This window comes from Charadrius vociferus, unplaced genomic scaffold, assembly GCF_000708025.1.
Source record: "Charadrius vociferus isolate BGI_N301 unplaced genomic scaffold, ASM70802v2 scaffold282, whole genome shotgun sequence".
In the NCBI taxonomy this organism is placed as follows: domain Eukaryota; kingdom Metazoa; phylum Chordata; class Aves; order Charadriiformes; family Charadriidae; genus Charadrius; species Charadrius vociferus.
The window spans coordinates 1,118,393-1,142,472 of NW_009647731.1; the positions used below are offsets into that span (position 1 = coordinate 1,118,393).

A 24,080-nucleotide genomic window follows, 5' to 3' on the forward strand; every position below is an offset into this window, starting at 1 on the left:
TTTTTTTTTTTTAAACATTTCAAACACTGCAAGATCGTGTTACAGCTGAAAAACAATGCAAAATATAATCCAAAAATTAAGACACTGCTTGTAAAAATAAAATGTCGGAAAAAAATTTAAATCAATTTCACTGAAAAGGCTCAATAAAGTGCAAGCAGTAAATGCAAAGGTTTCCACAGTGAAAAGTGAAGTTTAATAAATTTGTACAATCTGTATTGCTGACAGAGAGACACTCTATAAAAATGTTTTACCTTGACAGCATGCCCTCATATAAAAATATATTCCAATTGCATTGCAGTACAATCAGATCATAACAGAACTGAAAATGTAATGAACACTGAAACGCCACTGCTCCTTTTCAGCAATGTCAAAAAAGAAGAAAATATGTAGATTTATACTATTACAGTATACTCCAATTAACTGGACAAACTGGACCAGCCGAAATTACATAGTATGGTAATTGCAAATGAAAATGATGCATTGCTACTTACTTCCATTGACTCATCACCACTTCTTGAGAAGGCACTCGGGAGGTGCCAAACTGCAAACATGGAACTCATTCCTGTGCAAAATGCTCGAGCTTTGAGCTCTCACTAAAGCAGAGCTCTCTAATTACTGGACAGAAGTATCAACTGCAGCAAGTATTTTTACATCAGAAAATGCTTCATGTCATTAAATCTGCAGGTCTTTGTTCTCTCAAAAGCATCTCCTCCTGCTTACAGCAAGTCATTTAACTGAAATAACCAGGTCTTCAAAGCGTACCACAACTTAGATGACTCCAGTGAAGGTAAATGAAACTTTGCATACCACCTGTCACCCAACCCAAGAATTTCTTTGTAACTTGAGTTTTGTTTTATGAAAAATAATAAAGCAGACTGCAGAAGTCTGTCCCAGCAGAGGGGACATTTGCAAATCACTTACCCTCCAGCCAGATTCTTTGGTGTTCAGGAATAGCTATTATAGCATCAGGATGAACAAGAAGCAACTATTTTCCTTCATACACTACTATTTGTCCTGCAAGGCCCATCAGTGAAGTTTTTGCCAGCAGCAGGTATTTAATAAGAGAGGGAAACTGCTTCCTCATCACCCGTAATCACTGATAAAAGCACCTGATGTCCCTCATTCAGTGGGGATCTTCCATGTAGCATATTTGCAGGATTTCCATTTATGACAAGCAGAGGACCACAACAAGCTTACGTCCTGGCTAGCCATCCAAAGTGTTAAGTATCAAATTCAAAATGAGTATTTTCCTATTCAGAATAGTCTTTACTTTTTATCCTCCAGTTTTTGCTAATACAAAGAATCCTGCACGGCTAAAGCTGAGACTTTCAACTTCCCAGAAATGGTGCAATGTCAGTTGTTTACTAAAGTTCTATGGAGACCCTGGTCACCTATTGAACTGTAAATAATGTCAGTATTAACTTTAATTTTCTAAGTTTTGCTGTCTTTTTTTTTTTTTTTTAAATCCTCTCACCCATCCCCAGTTCAAATTAAATGACCCCAAATACTCATTGTCAAATAACTGATGACACACAATTTAAATTAAAAATACCCTGTGAGAGCAGCAACTTTGCAACAATATGAACTTTAAATAAAAGCAGATTCTCAAAATAAAGTCTGGATAGAATTTTAACTATGAAATTATGAAATACTTTGTTTTCACTTTACTTAGGATTTCTCATTCTTGCAAAGAACTGTTGGCCACAGTAATATTGACTGCTGTTTTCCTGAAGAATACTTATTTTTAGCATTGTAATTAGTGTAACAGAAGACAGCGTAACAGAAGACAGTGTTTTTATATATGAGTAGTTTAAACAAATTTAAGAGACTTTTCTGTAGGATCATCATCAAATGATGCTCTGTCCAATAATTTGTGTAAGCTTCTAAACCACATAAAGGATAATGCACATTACATTTTATTCACACTATAAAAAAAGCACAATATACAGGCCATATCCTTTAAAGTGCAACACAACAGAACATTTCTGCAACATTCAGGTTCTTTGAAGACCCACAAAAGTAGGTATTTAATATTTAGGAACAAATCCTGTTCATAGGTGTATCAACACTGAATCTAAACTCTGAATGGTTATCAAGCTTGCCCTTGCTGTAAGTGCCACGCTAAAAGCGATGCTTATGACCACTAAACGATATTATCTTATCTGCTTCCATATTACAGAGCCTTCATGTCTCAGGTCCAAAATGAAAGCTTTTATCCTTTAGTCAGTGAAGAGCATCTGCAGAACCCTTTATTGAAGACAGTTCTTTGACTACGCTCAGAAAACATCTTTAAAGTATACTTAGTTTCACCATACAGGCTACTGCCTCAGATGTTAAATCTGCCAACGAAAATACGGTAAACGGAATAGAGCAAGCATGTCTCTGAGTCGGCAGCGCATGCTTCGCTATGTTTGGCACTATCTACCAAATGTATTGGTAACACACCGTATAAGCGAGTACCAATTTGCTTTCCACTTCACAAATATTTTTGGTTGGATGTTTTGCTAATAATAGTTGAAAACCTCATTTGTTCCTGAGATGAGCACGACAAAACAAAGTGAGCTCCATCTAAAGCTGCCAACGGGACAGTCTTCTGCATCGCCAGTCTTGGTCTTGCTACCTGCCTGCTGAGCCAGAGTTATAATCTCAATCTTCCCCAAGGCGCCACTTCTGAGACTCTTCTTGACGCACGTCCGGCCTGATCTGGTTTCTCATTCCACCTAGAACATTTGAGGTTGCCTCTGTTGCAACAATGAAAGGTTTCACCACAGTTGGTGGAATTTGGCGGAGGACTCCTCCTACTGCTCCAGTTACTCCTCTATTTTCATGCTCACGAGCAGCAGTCTCATAGATGGTTTGGGCTGTGTCCGTAATCCCCTTTGAGAAATTAACAGAGATTAGTTACACGGAAGAAGAAAAAGCAACCTCTCCTAATTTTAGGGGAAACTTTAATACCCCAGCATTTGTCTTCTTTGTGATTTGTATTACAACTGTAGTACAACTATACTGATACAAAAATGATTTAGTTCTTCTCACAAGGCTTAAAATAACACTACTATGAACTTACAGATTGAAATATTTCGTGTAGCTTCTGGTGGCACTTCTTTGGCATAAGGGAAGAAGCTGTGGGATACTGTGAGCTATTAAAAATGATAAACCTCACTGAAAACTCCCCAGCCAAGACCTAACTTCCTAGACACGCTAACAGGTACGACTAACTGAAAGTACAATACAAAAAGTACAATAAAAGCAGGTCCGCATTCTAATTTTTAATACACTGTCATGGTAAAGAAAGCTTTCACTTGTTTTAAATCCAGTATTATGCCTAAACTTTAATAATCTCAGAATTGACAGTAACTGGGGGAGCGGGCAGGGGGGCAGAGAAGGAAAGAATGGACAACGCGGGGCAGGAAATCAGATTTACGTATCTCAGAATAACTGTAAGCCCTCACAACCGCAGAACACTTAAGTCCTATTCAAGCTTATCTGCGCAACATCTTAGTTTTTTTCTGCTTCTCTCATTTTTCCATGCAAGGTTTCTGCTGGTTTAGGATTACTGATGAACACAGTCTTGTTCAAAACTTAAACCCCTTTCTTCATTTGCTCAGCTTAAACTAACATCTGATATTTTATTTGCTGTCTTAGGAAAGAATTCATAAGTTTGGTTAAGGACAATTACTTTTGCACTCACCTCTTTTACTACACTGTATGCTTTGGCTACACCTTCCCGTAGGTCTACTGGCTGATGAGCTAAACGATGTCGAGGGAATCGTTTGATCTTTTTTGCTTCAATAAAAGTAGGCCCTGGTGATACCATGTCATATGCAGTTTCTGCAGCTGCCTGAAGATCAGGAGCAAATGCAAAATATGTAAGAAGTCTTATAACACCCAATCACAAATTTAAACTGCTAACAGGGTGATATAATTGAAATAAAAGAATTTTAATTTCACAAATAATATTCATTTACATCACATTAAGGTTTTGTACAAGAACTTCTGGAAGGGGTGCAGCTGTAACTATAAATTAATTTCCACAATGAAAGAACAAATGTTGTAGGTTTTGGTAGGTTTCTCCCCCCCATTTGCCATTCCTTCAAAGGCATCCTCTAATCTGCACAAAATGCTCAAGATAGATAGAAACTGAAACATTTGATCAGGGATATGTTTTTCTTACAAACACACAAACATATACATAATTCCACTCATGTGAGTAACACCACTGTTTTTTCACTATATATGTTCAAGTTTAGGCACATCTACAGTTTTTGCAAAATTAGGTGGTAAAAGTGTATTTTTTCCTATGTATTTTACATTAAGGAACGTAAATTTATTAATACTTTAATCCAAGATTACTTTTGGGTTAAAATCCAGAAAGCTTTACAGACTTCATGTACATCAACACAATTAGTATTTGTTTTAAGGCAATTCTTTTGTTTGGTAGGTTTGGTTTGGTTGGGGGTTTTTTTGGTTGGGTTTTTTTTGTTGTTTTTTGGGGGGGGGGGACTGTGTTTGAACAACCACATATAAGATGACATATTAAAAAAGGTTAAGAATCTATTACTGGAAAATACACATATGCGAAGAACTCATCTTTCTCAGTATCAGTGATTTTATTAGTGCAGCTGAGTATTTTAGTATTAAACTGTACATTGTAATACATTAAAGACATTAAGAAACTTGTGACAACTTGGGTGTTCAGCAATATTTTAACACCACAATTTTCTAAACATTGCATTTGATGCCACCTCACAGACTGCTGCAAGCTTTGCCCAGTCTCTGCTTTCCTATTTATACTTCTGCTTTTTTTTTTATTTTAAGACATGCTCCCAACCTTAGATAAATAGTATCAAGATATTAGCTTAATATAAAGCACTTTCTAACAATGTTTCTCATTTTATGTCTAACTCCAGAAGGAATACACTATACCTGTATAGTCTGAACCATTCTGTTTGTTAGCTCCAGTGCTGCCATCGCAGTGGAAGTACCAAAAGAAGCTGCTCCTCTTTGAAAGCCTCGAACAATACGGCCATCCTTTCGGTACTGCTCTATTGGTAACCAAACCAAGTCTTTCAGACCTTGGACTGAAAATGAAGACAGAACACCATAGTTAGAAAGTTCTCTTACATAAGCAGAATGCCTTGAGAGGAAGGGAAAATGAGTGTCAACATTGTCTGGGGGTGTTGTCGTTGAGTTTTGTTTGTTTGTTTAAAACCACTGCCAGGTGTGTCTGAATAGAAGTAAGAATTAACTTACCTAACTGCACTAGTGAATGCATAGGCCCTACTCCTCCCAGAATTCCTGGTAGCTGGTTTTTCTTTATATCATTAAGCCATTCGCTGATAGCATAGGAGAACAATTTATCCACACCTAATAAACTGAAGTAAAAAAAATTATTAATTTTTTTTTAAAAAACACACAATTCCTAATAAGACAAAGGCATTACTCATTGAAGTAAAAAAAGATGTCATTCAAACAAAAGGAAAGCTGTTTTCAAGTGTCATCTTTTGTTGCTGTTGACTAACCCAAGGGTTTCAGGTGTATATGCTTCATAAAACAGAAGTTCAAGACTGTATAATCACATCCAGTTCCACAGGAAGTAAACATACTACTAAAATTAAAAGAGTTTAGCACCAAGACTAGCACATATATTAAATACTGTCCTGTAAACAGATGTTCTTTGTGAATGCTATATATTTGACAAAAACTAAAATCAAGAAATATTTGTAAAGTCAAAAAGTGTCTTGGATTTTAGAAATGCATCTTACAAGAGAATTTGCTTTTTGGCTGTTAGGGTCAGGTTTTCAACGTAAGCTTGTTCAATTAGCAATATCAATGTTAAGCTACAATTCAAAAAACTTACCCATGTCTGTAACAAAGTCTCTTCAGCTTTAATTCTGAGCAGTTTAACTGAGCAAGCCCAATAAGGATCCCAGCTAGTGTCCCCTGTAAGTGAAATATTTTTTTATCACATGAGTTTATTCATCCCGTACAATCTGTAGGTGAGAAATAATTTCATCATCTCAACCCTACTTACAGGTATTTCTGTCTAAAAACTTATTCTCCCCCAGTCTCCCAAATGCTACTCGTTACAGTGCTATGTATTATGTGACACGAAAACTTGCAAAAGATGCAAACTGGCTTAATCAGCTGCTCTAATAAAAACATCTAGATACAAAAGGGCTTCTTCAGAAATATTAAGATATAGCAAATTATGTAAGCATAGCTCTGGCATTAGTGTGTTCCAGGCATTCTAAAGCTGCTATTTCATGTTTTGATTTCTTTGGCAGCAGCACAAATTCAAGAAGTTGCTGATTTTACTTGTCCATATTTTCTTACTGATTTGGTATGACAGAGTACAAATCTGGTTGTGCAAACAGGATTTTTTGAGGTCTGCTCTGTAAATGAAGTATGATAATCAATACATACTTCAAAAATAACTATAAGCATTTTTTTAATCTTTATTAGATTCTGCCACTGCCACTGAACCCATACATTACGAGACTGCAAGGGAATGAAACAGGACAGGGTGGGGGGACACAATACTTTATTCCGGCATTAATGAGGAAGAAAATAAATTGCACAACTCCAGCATCAGACAGTAGTATCATCCTTTGACAGGCACCACAGCTGTGTAAAAAGATTTCTAGCCAGTCACTCAGTTGAGAAATGTGACTTTAGTCTCATTCTGAGTTAATCATAACTGGAGGATCCTCCCTTTAGTTTTCAAATTAAGAGTGAAACGAGGTTAAGCTTTATTGAAACTTAGAATAAAAAATTTCTCCATTTCTCAAGATCACATCAATAATGAGCAGGGAGCATAAAAATATACCCCAACTCAGGGAGGCCGGGGTGGGTAACAAAACAAACAACGTTATTTTGTTGTTCTACATCACCAGCATTGTACACAAACCTGATCCATTGATACATGTTTGCCATGGTAATCAAGCCGTATCGGAACTTCTGATGTAAAACGAAATTCTCTGGGATATAGAAAGGAAATTTTACAGTTAGAAACATGAAAAGGAAATAAAATTATTCTTCCAAAAACAAACCCATGTTTTCCCGTCCTCCTGGAATAGGATGCCATACCCTTTTCTGCAAACCATAAATCCTCCAGTTACTGTGTTAGTACTCCAGAGTAAGTGTACAAAATACTATGGCAAATTCAGCTTTTCTTGGTTTATTAACATCTAGTCAAGGTTAGCATTTATAAGAAATTTATAAATACAATAAAATATTTAAAAATAAATTTATAATAAATTTAACAGTCTTGCAAAAGCGCTACTAACCCTGCAGGTGAATATCTTCCCTCAATTTTCACAGCATGAATTTCAGTTACCAAAAAAAAAAAAAAAATATGGCTAATGATGGTTCCATGGGTAAAATTTAGCCCTGCAGCTGGAACTTATTAAAAAATTCTGTTGGTGATGTACATGATTGAATAGAACATAATTTGGCTCTGCACTGCTTACCAAAGTACACATCTGTTGTTAAAGGCACTTATGATCTAAATACACAAGAAAAAACTTCTGCATACCAAGCTGCAATTGTTATAATCACTTCCCAGTCAGGACTACATTAGAGTTTCTCTTGTGATACATTAATCTCTCCCATGATATCCTTTTCCTTTATATACTCTCATCTCTGGTTATATTAGATCTAATTTACATTGTTAGACATAAAAGTACAAAGACTGCTCTTTTCATTTATTTGTAAAAAAATCTCATTATTGGTTCTATACATGGCAGAGCTTTAATTAATTTTATTTTCTTGTGCACAGTAGTGTGCTAAAGTTAATAAAAAATAATCATTAGTTACCTTCCAGTGATCGAAAGAAATATATTTGATTTCCACAGTCAAATAAACAAAAAACCGTACCTTGTCAAAAGGTCTGAATAGTTTATCATCACACTTTCTTAAAACATTCAGCAGAATAGATGTACGTCACTGGAAAATTTGTAACAAGTTTACCTGAAAAATACTGGCTGATCACTGTATGATGTTACTTCTTGTGAGAAATTATGATCATCTCCATTAACCACCTCCATAGAATCAACACTGCCATTTTCATTTGCTTGCTTGTTTGAGGAGAAAGAAATGACTGGACTTGGGTCCTTAAGGCTGCTGACGTGCCTGGGCAAACTACACGTAACTTCAGCACCAGGAGACTTTTTAACTAAGGTAAGAAATTATAGACAATACATTGATTCATATTTATCACAGCAATTACAAAAATATTGTGTTTATACAATTACTGTATCCTTAGCAAGCTCTAATGCTTAGTAATAGGAATTACTAGCAGGACAATATTTACATTCTCTTAGTAAGATAATATCTCAGTAGTCAATAGAAATTATTGCAAGAAGGTTAAGTTGAGGTTTATGCATAAACATAAATAATCCATCTAGTTTTAATGGCAGTATTGCAGAGCACTTCATTACTTATGTATTTCAGTATGACATCTCAACAGAAATACGTAAAGTATAAGTGCTAACAAACACAAGATATAGTTAAGAGAGGAAATAAGCTTTTCAATATATACTGGGTTTTGCATCAAATGGTGTAGTCGATTAGAAGTACTGCTTTAACTGTAGCATACATTGTAATGCTTATTTATAATCTTGAACTCTCTTCCTTTCTTTAAGGGTTACACAACTTCAAGCTATCAGACAGACATACTCTTTCATGCAAGAAGTATTAAATAATGTATTTGTTTTATCTAATAAAAACTCCTAATATGATATACACAGCCATCATTTTTTTCAGAAGTTCTTATTTAATATGCTCCAATTATGATGAAAACTTCTATACAACGGAGATCCCAGATGTTGAAGACTTTTGTTGGTATTTATAAAATACAAAACTAAAATACCCAAAGTTTCTGTGTTCTAACAAATTAGTTACTAATGTTGTGGTTTGGTCACTAATTCTTTTACACACATGAGAGTCACATGTGAATTTATAGACATATACACATATTAAAGGAGAAAGAAGAAGCATTTTCAATTTAGATTTTTGAAAAATATACCTTCAGGATCTGGAGTAACTAAGAGTTCTACTTCTGTAGTGAGGCTAGTGAAAAAATCCTTCAGGAAAAACAAGGCATCCTAATGTCAAAAATAAAATACAATCAGGTTAAAAAATAAAAAATAAAAACACGCAATTCTCTAAAAAAATATTATCTACTATTTCAGCTCTTTATTCCTATATAGGTATGAATCAAAACACATTTCTTTTTGATCCTTTAACAAGTGCAGAAGCTGCATAGAAATCTAGGACAGAACCCCCCTGCTAGATACAATAAGCTTTCATAATCTATCCAGCTCTGTCTTCAAACTCCAGGCTCGTTTTCATCATCTCTACTCTCATTTTGGAGACTATTCCAGAACCCAAATATTTTCATGGCTATAAACTTTTCTCTGGTTTCCAATGAAAGGGTACTCAAGTATAGTTTATATTCATCTCTAATACTGCCAATGTCAGACAAATTATTCCAGTATTCCAAATCAGATGTCACCATTGCTTCATTTAAAGTCATTAATATCTCCACTGTTAATGTCTTGTCAGTCAGATGTATCACACTGGTGCCTTGTTCATCCTACAATTAATGACATCTAGACTTTCTTTTCCTTTTTTTGTTTCCAGCTGGTAAGCAGACAGCTTAAGTAGTAAAACCAAGATTTTCTAACGTGACTGCATGCAGCCCTGTGCTTCCAAGACAGCTGTGGTGAATTTTGCAGAATTTGAAAAGCTGAATTTTGTTTATAGTACAAAAGATAACAGAAAAGTAATCAGGAGGACCATATTTCCTCACTAGATGGCAGTATTTCCATGCTATTTTTCTATATGAAATTACTACAAACTATACAGAATTCAGTCTTTCTAACAGTAAAATGAAAACCGGGTCTCTAATGTGTACTGAGGGAAACAGAAGGCAGGTATGGAACTCCCAATTGTGCTCTTGAAAAAACCCACATCTTTCTGCAAATGACAAATTAAGCCAGAAATGCCTCAACAAAGAGTAATAACTGCACATTGAACTTGAATGCACAAACATATGTAACTTCCTCACTAGTGCAGAAAAAAATCTCAACTGTTTCTTGAGTATATGAAAAATACTTCGCAGAGAGGCTTGCTAAAGAAAGCAAACCAATTTCTCCCATTTCTGTTCTTCATGCTACTGCAGTTGGTAGCAAGACCACAGCTTTCATAGCATAGAAGCACACCTCAAGTGTCAAATGCCCTTGACTAAAATGTTGCAAACAGCTTCTGGATTAATGATTAACTTTTTTCAATTAAAAACACAAACCCCACTTCATGAACAAAGCAAGATCATTCAAGAATAAGTATATGCTTTTTAAAAGCTATGATTTCAAAACATTAAAGATCAGAAGTCTCAGGAGGTAAACTGGTACTACTGAGTAAACAGCCAGGTCTACAGATATTCTTAGTTTTTCAATTTAAGAAAGGCTGGTCTCTGTAATAGCTGGAGCAGAAGGCAAGCTCTAACATGGATATAAATAGAGTGGCAGAAATCCAATGTATGACTGATCATAAATAAAAAAAGGTATCAAACCAAGAAAACAATCCCATAAAACTTCTATGATGGTTACAAGTATCTGGTAAAAAAACCAGTACATTAAATAAATAAAAGTTTATTTTATTTTTTTGCATTGGCATAACCAACCTGGTCAATATTGAGGCGAAGTGGCATTAGCGAAACACGTAAACAACATTCCTGCGGGGATTTGCCAGACTCTGGACGGACATGTAATGCTTTAATTGTTAACTGAGAAAAAGCAACAAGATAAATAAAAGTAGTAATATTCATAATTATTAAATCTCAGAAGACTAGCTAGAAAAAAAACATTTACTGCAAAACCTCTGTACTAATCGTGTTCCCTTTACCAATTATAAAGCTAGTGGTGAATAAATAACTTATTATGGATGTTATAAAAAAGAAAATTAAAATAAGAAAACCCCAAAACCCCAAATTTGTCAATCCTTTATAGAACCACTACGACTACAGTATATCATAAAACTACAACTCTGCATGTGTAGTGAAGTCTAATCATACTCATACAAGCAGATGATTGTTCAAAACCAAAATTTGAAAGCTACTAAAGTAGTCCTGCACATCTACTTTTTTTAAACTGACAGAATCTCAAAAACATTAATACCTGACATACTAATAATCAAGCTGACTTTTTAATTAGTTTTTATATCCACAGAAGTCAAGCAAGTAACTATCAACAAGTTACATTACTTCAGTGTTCCATGACCTCGTGTTCCTTCTGCAAGATTAAGAAATGTATACAATCTCCACAATGACAGTCCAACCACTATAATTTTAATGAATTAATGTGTTCCATAACCGTACCATGTTTGAATGTGCTTTTCTGGGCATCTCCTTACTGCAGTAGAGATAGAGAAATTTATTCATCTGTGATGTAGCTAAGCGATCTCTAATCTCCAGGTCTTGAAAAATAAAACCCTGCCGTGACACTGGCTGCTCCAACAGACTGGATTCACCTTCTGCACCACCAGGAGGGTATACCTCATGCTGGAATTTCACCTTTTAAAAAGGAAAGAAAATGAGCATAATCACCTTCAGTGAAAAACCACCTTTAACAATAGAAGAGAAGGCTCCCGGGAGACCTTATAGCAGCCCTCCAGTACCAAAACAGGGTCTACAGGACAGATGGGGAGGGACTTTATCAGGGAGAGTGGAGATAGGACAAGGGGTAATGGTTTTTAAACTGCAAGAGCGTAGATTTAGATTAGATATTAGGAAGAAATTCTTTGCTCTGAGGGTGGTGAGCCCCTGGCGCAGGTTGCCCAGAGAAGCTGTGGATGCCCCATCCCTGGAGGTGTTCAAGGCCAGGCTGGATGGGGCTTGGGGCAACCTGGGCTGGTGGGAGGTGTCCCTGCCCATGGCAGGGGGGTTGGAACTGCACCACACATAAGAACTTGAAAAGCCATCTACTATTTTAAATTTACAGAAATAGTATTAGGATTTCTGAAAACTATTCAGATTTTTGCATGTCTAGCAGCAGAAATCTTCCAATTCCTCATTGTGTACACGTTCATATTTTAGGATGCAAATTTGAGCCAAAACAAAGAGTCAGTGTAAGACAAAGAACAAGTTTTGCTTTTTGTTTTAATAGGACTCTGCTTTTTCCTCTCAATCCTGACATATTTCTTACATCATGTTGAAGTCTTTACCAGGCCGTCTTGCAGTTCTTGAATCCTGCAAGTTTTACACCTCGGAAAGTAAAGTTTCTTCCCTACCAACAGACTTCTCGAGTAGCTTCTTGCAGTCGGTTTCCTTTTTCTTTACTCAGTTGACAGAAATTCTAATCCCTTACCTTTCTTAAACTCTAAAAAATCCTGAATTCTCTCTTTTTCCTCATCTCTTGATGTAGTTCTCATTTTCAAAGTCCTGTGGTTACCTACAAATCATTCCCTGCCTCGCTAACCCCCACAGCAGCCGCGCCTGCAATGTCATGAAGCAAACACAGCAAGCAGAACAGTGGCCTCTACTGGCCACATACTGACATGTTAGGAACCACCGTATTTAAGTGCCCTGTACTCAAGATCCGTATGATAAAGAACATTTTAAGTGTTGGAGAGAAAAATAGACGTTTATCATAAACATTGCTGAGAAACTATACGTTTCTGACACTCATTTTCTCCTTAATTTCTTGTTTAAACATTATTATTATTATTATTGTCTTGAACCAAGTTAGGGGTACAATAGGGGAAAAAAAAAAACATTTTATGCCTTAGTATAACACCAAATCATTAAATACGTGCAAATTAAGAAAGATTGCTATACTTCTACATACGAAATTTTCCATGTGGAATATTAAACACTTCCTTTTTTCCTTTTTATTTTTTATTGCAATGTCATGGTTTTTTTAGAAAAGGCTAAAGTAAGTATCATGCTTCTGGCAAGTTTGAAGTGCTAATGGGATGAATTTTAAGCTCAAGAAATGCACATGGACTATAAAAGGCATTTAGTTTTATGTAGTGTCTTTCACAGTTATGGAACTGTTTCAGAAAACCTTATTTCAAAAACATTTTGTTATTGATCCACTTAACATGAAATTTGGTTAACTCCTTGCCAATATTCTTCACAGCACCAGAATCAAGCATCTGGTTTCCATGTTACAGCGAAGCACAGGCTTAAAAACAGGAGTAACATACTTGTGCCTGAAAGGTGCTAAATGTGTTAGGGGAAATGGAGCAATGATATTCTGATATAACTGGATGTTATTTAATATCCAGTTATCATCAACTGATACACCTGAGTGTCTCAACTGATCTACATCCTGGTTATTTTGCTAGAACAGTTAATTTCATAACAGGTGTATCAAATCAGAGCAGAATTGAAGAAAAAAAAACAACAGAACAGCAGTTGTAAAATGCAATTATAATAAACAAAAACTTTAAGAATATTATAATAAATATCCTTCATCTTTAGAAACATATTTATTCAGCAAGTAAACAATACTGCGCTAGAAGAACAAATACTTTTTTTGTTAAACAAATTCTAAATTCATCACCTTCAAAGTGATACTAACGGAAGAAAACCTGTTGAATTCTAATGGAAAGCTGTTATCAAAAGGATATAACATGTAAAGATATTCAGACACAGACAGTCACGTCTGAAGCTGTTGCTGTCATTCACCTTGCTTAACTGTATTTCCATCAGGAAGTCTGGGTTTCTTCCTCTTCCCCCACATGCTGTACTCCGTCCATGCCTCGTTGGTGTATGAGAAGGAGAACTATGGGGACTTCTGGTGAAATAAAAAAGAAAAATACACTTTTGCAGATTAAACTTTAAGCTATCTCACTGTTAATCTAACACTAAATGGAAGTATGTTTCATTGGATATAGCTTATTAGTATTTTAATGGTTACAAAAGAAAAATACTAGGAAATACCAAAAAAATATTGGAAGTTGTGTTACTGTTAACCAAATAAATACCTTATTTTTATTGCTCAAGCAATGCATACTTAAGCAGAATGCTAGGCGTATGCTTCCCACCAAATTAGCATTCATAAACCACCTCCTTAATTCTGGGTGCGATAATATTAATTACTCTCTAGTTTACAGGACATCCTGAAATCCAAACTCCAGCTACCGTAGCAATAGACTCTTGCCCTCCTTAAACCCCAATCTCTTTAGGATCTTTTCTAACATAACCCTTGAAAGCAAACCCCATCCCTCCATCCCCCAAAACACACCAAAACCAAACCCTGGTGTGTGGAGCTAAACTGAATAAGATTCTAGTCGATCTTCAGGGTCCCTTCCAACCCAAACCATTCTATGATTAATTCCACGTGAGGAGGGAGCAAAGAAGCAAGTGAGGGAGACTTGAGATTAAATAGTGAGATTAACCTCAAATCAAAGGAAAATTAAGTATTTTTAAGTGTTCTAATCTACAGAATTAGATCAAACACTTACATGAAACTTTTAGCTGGAGATGTTGGTGGTGCAGTCCCAAAATCCCTTCCACCATAAAGATGCCAAATAAGAGAGATCTCCTTTACAACATAGCGTACCAGAGGAACAGGAAAATGAAGGGGAGCTTTGCTTGTATCTGTTTTTTTAATAGGTTGGCTGAAATGATTTTCCTTTATGATAATCGCATCATCAACCATTATTTTTATTACTGGCTCTTCCTCTTTTTCCTAATTAAAACAAAAAAAGTATGTAGCATTGAGAAGGTGAAATCTGCTTTCTTTATTGATATGTCTAATTCTTTACTATGAAGAGAAAAGAAACTGTTCTGTACTGTCTTCTAAAACTTATACAACACAGGCTTGGTTTAGGAATGATTCTTATAAAGCAACTTAAAGACAAAACCACATAAAAATAAACTAGAAGCTGAGAAGTCATTTAAAAAAAAAAAATCCTTACCCAAACTGTAAACAAAACAAATCTTGAAAACAAATAAAAAACCATGAAAGAGCCCAGGTTACCATATTAGCAATTTTGGAAACAAACAAGCTCAAAGATAACTAAACACAGTTTCTAATCAGGGATCCAGAACTATTCCTGTCTATTAAGAAGAATACAACCAGAGATACTACGAAAAACATGAATACAAGCTGTTTTCAAGGAGTTTGAGTATGATTTCCTAAATTTTTTAATGCAGTGGACAGACAATAGTGTAAAGTGACACACAAGCTTTTCTCGGGGGTTTGGCAAGGATCTTAGACCCATAAAAGCATTAAAAGCTTAGACTATGAGAGAAATGAATAAAAGATTAGAAGATGTGCAAAGCTGCTATTTTGAGAAATATTGTATTTTGCTCAAAACACTTTTTTTCTGACTATGCCATTATTATAAGTTAAAAGGGCAGTGATAAAACATGACTAAAATTTAGGAAAACTGCCAATATAGTTTAATGGAATACTCAGATTAGAGAACAATTACATACTGCTGAGATATAGAAAAATCATATATATTTGAAAATACTTGCAATTCATTCCTAACAGTAACGACACATTAAGTCCTTTCAAACAGAAAGATTACTTTTCTGCTACTCTGCCAACTGATAAAAATACACAAAATCTATGAAGTCTAATTTCTCCAGGTCTTACATAGGCTTTTCTCTAATTCAGTTTATATATGTTTTTTTTTTTAATAATTCTCAAAGCTTCTTACAGCAACAGCAACTTTGGGTGCAAAAAGAATGCAGAAGTCATCGCTTTCTGCCGGAACGTCTCCCATGGCCTCATTTATCAGATGATGAGTGAATGAAGCATAAGTGGGACTTGGATCTTGTGAGACATTTCCACTTTCGTCTGGAAACAGGAAGAGATCTGAGCAAGATGGCTCCTGAGTTTGGGATCTGTCATCCAAAACTCCTGGGAGTTGAAGGAGGGTGGAGAAAACATATGTTTCACTGGAAAAATCTTTACAAAATATGAAAATATGAACAAAATAACCAAACAGTTAAATAAAATTTTTTACTTCAATTGCATCAAGAGAATTTGCTTATTATATCTTGAATCAGTTCCTAGCATAAATAAAAATACAATTTTCAAAAATTAATCTACTGTACAATTTAAAGTGATTATAAAATAATTATAATTAGTTACTAGTAGAGGTGAACTGACAAAATATAGAAAAACTATTTGTAAAAAAAAAAAAAACCCAAAATGGACACAAAAATGTTTTTTTGTGTCCAAGTTTTTCATTCTGGTAATAATACCAGGGCATCAACAACTTTCAGTACTACACTGACTGCTCACCATCCACCACCAAAGAGAGGACCAGACATCACAGAAATAGAGAATATCACTATTTGCAGTACAAAATCCTTAGCCAATTTAAACATGGATTTAACTCTAGCCATGATGCAGAACCTATAATCCTGTAATAAAATCAATTATCTTCTTCTATGTGCTAATTGAAAGATTTCCTCATAGATGAAGTTCTTTTTGTGACTCAGAACTGTACCATCCTCCTGGACTGCCCTCATACACAGCATGGAGGTCTTTGATTCCTCCACAGTGCAGTACACCATATAAACTTACACCCATACTAAGTTATACTCCTAGAGAATTTGGGGCGTGGAAAGAGTCCCACAAAGTCAGATTCCTTCCTTGCTGTTTTCAGTACCTCAGTAATGTGCATTTGACTAGAATCTTAAATTACTTTTGCATTACTGTTACTAAAAGCAAGAATCTGTTTGATAGTTTGGAGACTTCAGACATCAAAGGTACACTCCCATTCTTGTTGCAGCATCTCTGCATACACAAAACTTCCAATCCCTCTTTCCTTCCAGAAAGGTTGTACTTTATGTGTACTTATGCCTCCAGAGGATTCTTACCATTAGACTCTGGCTTCATGGCAGAAGCAGCCTGTTGAGTCTCAATTTCCTCCATTGCATCACTCATCAAATCCCGTAAAATCTGTTGCTCTGATTCAGGGAGGACTGGTCCATGGGAAGATGGTTGGCTAAAGGTCTCTACCTGTAGAAGAGGAACTATACATAGTTACATCTTAAAGACAACTACAATATTGTGCTGAGTAGGATTTCGCTAGAACGACTTGATACACAGCTCCTAAACTGTAAGAAGTAACACCTTAACTTTATGAATAGTCAAGTGAGCTGAAACGCTGAGCTAGGTGATTCATACAGTAGGTTACAACATTATGATTCAGGGTATTTAGATCATCAGAGTATTTGGACAGCTCTTATGTGTCCTGGAATTTCCTCCATTAGTTAAAAATAAAGTAGAATAGGTAAACAACCTAAAATATTTTAAAATATTAAGCGGTGACCAAAGCAGAAACAAAGGGCAGTATTTTACTCTCAAATGTATTTTAAGTTAGATGCAATCTGTTAATTTTTTACAGCAAATCTCATATTCTTTGGAAATAGAATGGGGATATCAAAATGAAAATATATTACCAGGAAGCATAAAGTTAAGTTGATATTATTTTGCCATTTTATACCTTCATTTTTGGCTTGCTAACTCCACGTTTAATCTCTGTCTTAGCAGGTGGATGTAAATCACCGTAACTTGCAATATATTGTATAAGATTCATTAGTGCAGCACATGAATCTGAGCAGGTACGAATATGGATTACATCACTGGAACAGTGCAGCTCAAAACGTGGTTTTGTCTAGACAGCAACAATAAAAAGATAAAAATACACTTCAAATCAACCTAAGATTCTATAAAAATAGCATCTATACACATTTGTTTTTAAATTAATTTACTTAACTAGTGAAAAAGGACTTAAAATAATAGTGCTTGTAAACTGAAAAGCTTTCCTTAATTCTAAATATAATAAAGTTAATTTTCAAATCGCAATCTGTCATGGAGACTTTACATTTTCTTTTATTTGTGATTACATACTTACTCGTTCCCCATCAGAATCAGATTTTACTGCTGTAATGGTTAGTTCTAGCAGTCCCATATCCATCACGCGAACATAATCTGAAAGACAACGAGCAATTAAAAAAAAATAATATAAGACTTAATAACAAACATCATCCTTACTATGTATTTTTGGTTACTAAGCCATTAGAAACGGCATGAGCATAAAAAGGGATCTTTTTTGTCAAAACTTTTTGTATCTCTGCATTTCCTTCTTTTATGAGGATTACTCTCAGAGTTCGAGTTTCTCAAGCTACTCAAATCAAGAACTCAAATCATTTCAATCCAATGTATCACTCCCACTGCCACCATCTGTGTGCAGTGTAATCTTTTAAGATATTTATCCTCATCCCATCTGTGTGAGTTAGAGAAGCAGAGGCACACAGAAGTTGGGTGACTAAGCATCCTAGCAGTTTTTTAACTGAAGTGAGAGAGAGGACATTTTCACATTGTACTAATCTTTCAGCACCATGAATAACTTATTTCAGCTCTTTCTTGTTTAAACAAAATAGGCATAACTTTACTCTATCCTTCACTAGAGATCTCTTACCTAAGCTAAATACACATGTTCGTGGGCACAGGGTTTCATCATTTCTCCAATTCATTTGTTAAATATTGATTTAAGTTCCTCAGTCCTTAAAGGTTATTACTATACAAATGACAGCAAGCCAGTTAGTATCATTCTTTTCAGAACCTAGAACTCTGTGCCATATAACACCTTTCAAGTTCAACTATTTAGAACATATATCTCATTTTAAGAGATCTCTTTTCTATGAAGCTTTCTTTCTATGCTAATGCTAGATTTTTAAAAATACACTTTTTTCAAGTACCCATTCTGGAACTGTAACAAAAAAGTGAAGGGCTTGTGAGTTGCTGTTCGCTGACATACCTCTGCAACCACAAATCCAAACTAGAGCACTCAAATTCTCATCAACGCTGCATTATTCATTCATATTCAACTTGCTGTTCCTTATCTCCTCAGACCTCTTCTTCAATAACCTCTATAAATGCTGAATATGCCTGTAATTTTATTTCTTTAGGCTCTGCATTTCATTAGTCGCATCTAAAAAATCCTTACCTCTATGGAGGTTCACCATAACAGTGTTGCACTTGTCAGACAGATGCAAAGCAGCTTCATCTAAAATTATCCTAAAAGATAAAAAAAAAAGGATTAAATAAACATGCTAGAGAAATGCTGTGCAATTCACCAGACAAAAGCAATTAGCACAGCAAAAAGTACTTAAAAACACAAATATATCTAGTATATCTTCAATACAATCTCTTAACTTTAACCTTTCATGTTTTCCAAATCCATTGGTAATTAACCAAGATATTTTTGCCATCACTAATTATATTTTATTTGCATTTCAATTTATATATTAGATCCTTCCTAGAATAAGTAGTAATGCTTTTGGCATACAGAATTAACACTTATTTCCTTTTTTGCCTTTTTTTCTTTTCAATAAAGTAACAGACACTTTTGTTTCCAAAGTCATTTATATGGTTTTATCAAAAGCAACAAGCAACTTGGCACATGTTTCACATCAGAACAGGTGTAACAATGAATATTCAACTAAAGTTGCAAGAAAAATTATTAAGAAGTTAAAGAGATGTTCAGTAATCCCTAAATATTTCCTTAATTAATATGTCTCCAAATAACAAATCTTTAAGAACTCTTTAGGTGCTACTAATTAACAAAACAGAGAGTTTCATTTCAGGACATCTTTTGACTGCGTTAAAAATTACAGAATTGCTAGCTGATAAAGAAATCATACAAAAAAAAAAATCTAAAAAACCAGAGGAATTACACATGAACAAACTGGTGTGATCATTTACACAACAGAAATGCTTTCTAGGCCAAAAAACAGAGACAGGCATTACAGGAGCTCCCATGTTTCACAGTCACTTAAATAATACCTGAGAGTAGAAGAGGATTTATCTACTGCAACGCTGCTGGAAATGCTGAAAGTTTCAACAGTAAGTAGCGATCTGACTGGCAAAAATAAGGGCCTAACAACAAACAGGAAAAAAAAAATATTAATACTCTGTACCTATTTAAAAATGCAATCAAATTTTAATAGGTTATCTAAATAGATCTTCCCAGGCCTTGGCAAGTGCTTATCCTACTTTAAAATTTCTTACAGTTTAAGGGATTTCTTTTAAATACTTTTTCCAAACAAGCCTAAATAAATATTCTTCACAATATGTGAACTCAAACGTTCCTAAAGAATAAATATGTAAGCTGCAGTGCCACCAAGTGACATACACTTGCGTTTTATTTACCTGTAATCAAGAGCACAACTCCATAGATGTACGTGAAAAGTTGTAATTGTAGCTGGAGGATTATATCCCAGAACAGGCTCATCAGAAATATTCAAAAAATATAAAATCTAAAAATCACAAACATATTATTAGAATACTTCAGTATCTGTTAAATTAATAAACAATTATGCATTGGAAAAGAGAAAATCCGTAACAGGTATGACAATAAAATGTTTGATTAGTAGAAGGAAAAGGGAGTGAGCAATCTCAGATATTTAAAGGTGCTTACCCAATATCTGAATATAGAAAAGCATGGAATGTAAACAGGGCAAAAAATACAGCATCCAACCCGCAGCTTCAAAAGTATGGAAAAGGCCAATCCACAGACGCACAAGTGGGTACTTGTACAGTACCTCACAATCCATTTTTAAAGCATTTCCCTAATACAGTCTCATTCATCTTTCTTTGCAGTTGTTATAATAGTGTTAGCATTTTCTTTGTTCTCTTTAGCTAAAAAGCCAACTTTTCTTGTAATACTGTACATTGTTAAAGTTATCTTCAAGTTATCTCTCTTTTTCTTTGGGGGGGAAGGGCATACCAACACTACCAGCCTTTTAATCATTTCCTCTACCTACCTCTTGGGCCAATTTTTTTTATTTACTGCCTCCCCCTCCAAAAAACATTCCCAAGTGCATTACAGGCAATGTTAATTGAGTGAAAATTCACAATGCAAATAAGCAAGCCAGCGTAAAGCAGGCTACACGAACACATAGGAATACCACGCTGAGAAGAAAGTAATGACACAGCAGAGTCCAAAGCACTAAGTTCAGCTCCATGTAGCTGTACAACAAAAATGCATCTAAAAATAAGCATACCACGCATATTGGAGGACCAGCAGGACAAGCTTGAACGTCAGGGTTTGCTATCTGCAATCCAGTATGGTGTAAATACATGCAAGCACATGCAACTGTACTGCTGCTGTGCTAATGGCACGTCCTAGCTCAGGCATGTTCACATACAGCTTCCAGATCACGGGTCTCCAGCCCTCTCTGCTGTGCTATACCGCTGCACCCACACATATCAGTACAACCCTTCTAATTCAGAAGTTTGCATTACAAGCTTTTAGGGAAACTGCTGCTTACTACTCCCCCAAAGTCATCTTCCCCATTACTGCTATTCAAACGATGTACAACAGGAAACAGGTAAGGGACAAACCAGGACTTGAGGAATGAAGTGAGCGGGAGGGAAAAATACAGAAATGCTTTCAGTGCTGCAAGTAGCATGTTTGTTTTGAGGGTGTTTTCTTTTACATCAAGGATTACCTAAGTACTTGGATAGCAGAGGACTACTGAGATTTTCCATCTGAACTTTAAAAAAACCCCAACCAAACAAAAAAAAAAAAAGACCCCCAAAACTACCAGAACCTCCCTGACATGTTGTGGGCAGAGATGTAGGATGATAAGAGGAACTGTAGCAAATAAATACACAAATTAGAATTTAGGAGCAAGACTACAGTTTGTCAATGGTCTCACAGAAAGACAAGCAAGTAAGTAAATAATAACACATTTAAGAGTAAGATAATAATACACAGATATTTTTCATCAAGGTTTAGTTTGATACTAAAAGCAGTTGCTAAAGCAATGAGACTGAAATTGAAGATGTAGTTGAGAAAACTGTAGCAACCTGACCTGTTCATGCCAGCTTAAACCTGAAGGCAGTACTCTGTGCTGAAGGGTAGCTCCTCTTAGTCCAACAGCAACTAGAAATTCCTGCACAAGAAAGTTGCACAAGTTCACTTACACAAACTAAATGTAACTATTTGACATCTAGATTATGAAACACAGTCACCCTTCTGCTCCCAGAATCTCCAAATGTCTAGAAATGAAGAAAGGACTGGGCTAGGATTAAACGTTAAAAAAAAACAAAAAAACAAAAAAAACCCAAAAAACCCACTTGCTTCCTAATACAGAAACCCTGGCTAATACAGTCTAACACTTATTGCCAACAAGATAGTTTAGAAATGACAATTCTGTAATAGTGGTAGAAAGGAAGGCTACCGGTTCGTTCATTCTGGGATTCATCAGGAATTACCAGGAGTACCAACCCAATGTAGTTCTTCCTTATGATGTTCAAATCCGAGACCATTGAGCCCCCATGACACTGTGCTGGTCTGCAGACTCCTTCTACTTTAGATAACTCTACAACCTGTTTGTCACCACTATGCCAGCTCAGAGCTCATCTTTCAGTCATGCTAATGAATGCTACTGTCAAAGCCAAACGTACCACTCATTTACCAGTGCTACTCTAAATAGGTAAGCAAAGGCTGCCTATTAGATGACACTACTAGTAAGCTCAGCAGAAAGCTTTTTAACTCTTTGTATTTGTTCTTGCCTGGTTTGGCACCAGATTAAAACTCAAAGAAAAACAAGGAGAAGGTCAACTGACCAAGAAATGCATTCAGTAAAAAAAATACAGTGCAATCAGCAAAGTGAAGCATCGGAAGGATTAGTAAATGACACCGATACTTAAATTTTACAATCCACCCAAAAGATTCTAACAGAAAATAATAGTTTGAGAATGAATGGCTCAGAATTATATGGCTTTTTGATCAATATCCCTTGTAATCCCACATCTAGATACTTCCATATAAACAGAAATAACTCAAATAATTTCTAAAAGCACAAATTCCTAAAAAACCCACAAACCTTTGTATTGCTCTCTATTTTATCTGATTGGATTTTAACCGCGACGGTCAGCATACTTGGACAATCCACTCCTACACCATCTGAAGTAGTCCTACTAAGACCATCTTCTTCAGAAAAACAAATAGTAGGTTCTAACCAGTGGGGACGTATTGTGCTGGGCAGTCGTACTTCAGAGGAAGGGACCACCCCATCCACCATACCTGCAAAGAGATTTTAGAATGAGTTACCCCGTGCTTCAAAGCTGTTACTGATGAAGAGTAAGGAAAATCCTTTTTGTGCTTAACACATTTAAAATTATTTTGATTAGCAAAGGTAGTCATCACACTGACATCCAAAAATTGCAAAGAGGTGGTTACAGATGATCCAATATTTAAAACCACAGTTCTAGCTAAAATCTTCAATGTGACTATAGGATTTGTTTTTCCATTTGCCCAACAATTGGCAAAGTTGAAATAAAGGACAGAAATCTCATATGGGTTACACGGAAAGATAGGAGTACGTCTCTCCTTTTCATTTTACGAGACGGTGCCAGGTTAACCTCTAAACACACAATAATTAAGCCTTACACTGCAAATCCATTAATTTGACTATGACTGATTCAGAGACATTTGAGGGGAAAACCTTAAAAGGTTTAACTACACAGGCATTACCCGTCATACAAACTACATAGCCAACTTAAAATTCCTCACCTGCTGACTACAATTAGCTACCCAGGAGAGATAGAGCTGCCACTGGTAACTTGTATTGAAATTAAATAACCAATAGCATGCAGGAAGTGTGTACTTTCATAATAAAGAACAAAATGTACAGCCAGTTTCCCAGAGGACCACAATATCTTTAAAGACCTGCAGGTGCCAAGGGAAGTTTGAGCTAAACTGTAACTAAGTAAATACAGTTATCATGAACTTGTATTACTGTAACATTTAGGAGCATTAGCCATGAACTAAATCTATTGTGTCAAATGATACTCTATCAGGGAAGGGAAAAAAAAAACAAACAAAACACCAAAAACCCAACCAAAACCACTTCAAGCTTATCTTATTTCAATCCCAAAGCCACCCCAATCCCACCCCTACCTTGATGATATAAATTGAGGCTGCTAGAATGGAGACAAACATAGTGTCTGTCCTCAAAGCCTTCATATTTAGTCACGCTGAAAAGTGAACCACTGTTGAACTCAAACCAAAATTCGCCATATTTTCCTTCC

At 35.5% G+C, this 24,080-nt stretch overlaps 1 protein-coding gene across 1 annotated transcript in view; it reads right to left on the reverse strand.

Annotated features, from left to right (window-relative positions):
- Positions 1 to 1,900: 1,900 nt before the first annotated feature.
- Positions 1,901 to 24,080, reverse strand: part of ATG2B (autophagy related 2B) — a 46,653-nt gene continuing 24,473 nt past the window's right edge. Inside the window, exons 21-42 of the mRNA XM_009881527.1 lie at positions 23,950 to 24,075; positions 22,874 to 23,073; positions 21,857 to 21,937; positions 20,190 to 20,296; positions 19,824 to 19,916; positions 18,985 to 19,055; positions 17,890 to 17,966; positions 17,479 to 17,649; positions 16,850 to 16,991; positions 15,679 to 15,881; positions 14,473 to 14,699; positions 13,694 to 13,802; positions 11,381 to 11,575; positions 10,688 to 10,789; positions 9,029 to 9,107; positions 7,972 to 8,176; positions 6,911 to 6,980; positions 5,861 to 5,943; positions 5,254 to 5,375; positions 4,927 to 5,081; positions 3,692 to 3,841; positions 1,901 to 2,877 (exon numbers count right to left, since the gene is read on the reverse strand). Of these exons, the coding sequence (XP_009879829.1) occupies positions 2,647 to 2,877; positions 3,692 to 3,841; positions 4,927 to 5,081; positions 5,254 to 5,375; positions 5,861 to 5,943; positions 6,911 to 6,980; positions 7,972 to 8,176; positions 9,029 to 9,107; positions 10,688 to 10,789; positions 11,381 to 11,575; positions 13,694 to 13,802; positions 14,473 to 14,699; positions 15,679 to 15,881; positions 16,850 to 16,991; positions 17,479 to 17,649; positions 17,890 to 17,966; positions 18,985 to 19,055; positions 19,824 to 19,916; positions 20,190 to 20,296; positions 21,857 to 21,937; positions 22,874 to 23,073; positions 23,950 to 24,075 (2,999 nt within the window). The 3' untranslated portion in view covers positions 1,901 to 2,646. The remainder of the gene's footprint in view (positions 2,878 to 3,691; positions 3,842 to 4,926; positions 5,082 to 5,253; positions 5,376 to 5,860; positions 5,944 to 6,910; positions 6,981 to 7,971; positions 8,177 to 9,028; positions 9,108 to 10,687; positions 10,790 to 11,380; positions 11,576 to 13,693; positions 13,803 to 14,472; positions 14,700 to 15,678; positions 15,882 to 16,849; positions 16,992 to 17,478; positions 17,650 to 17,889; positions 17,967 to 18,984; positions 19,056 to 19,823; positions 19,917 to 20,189; positions 20,297 to 21,856; positions 21,938 to 22,873; positions 23,074 to 23,949; positions 24,076 to 24,080) is intronic.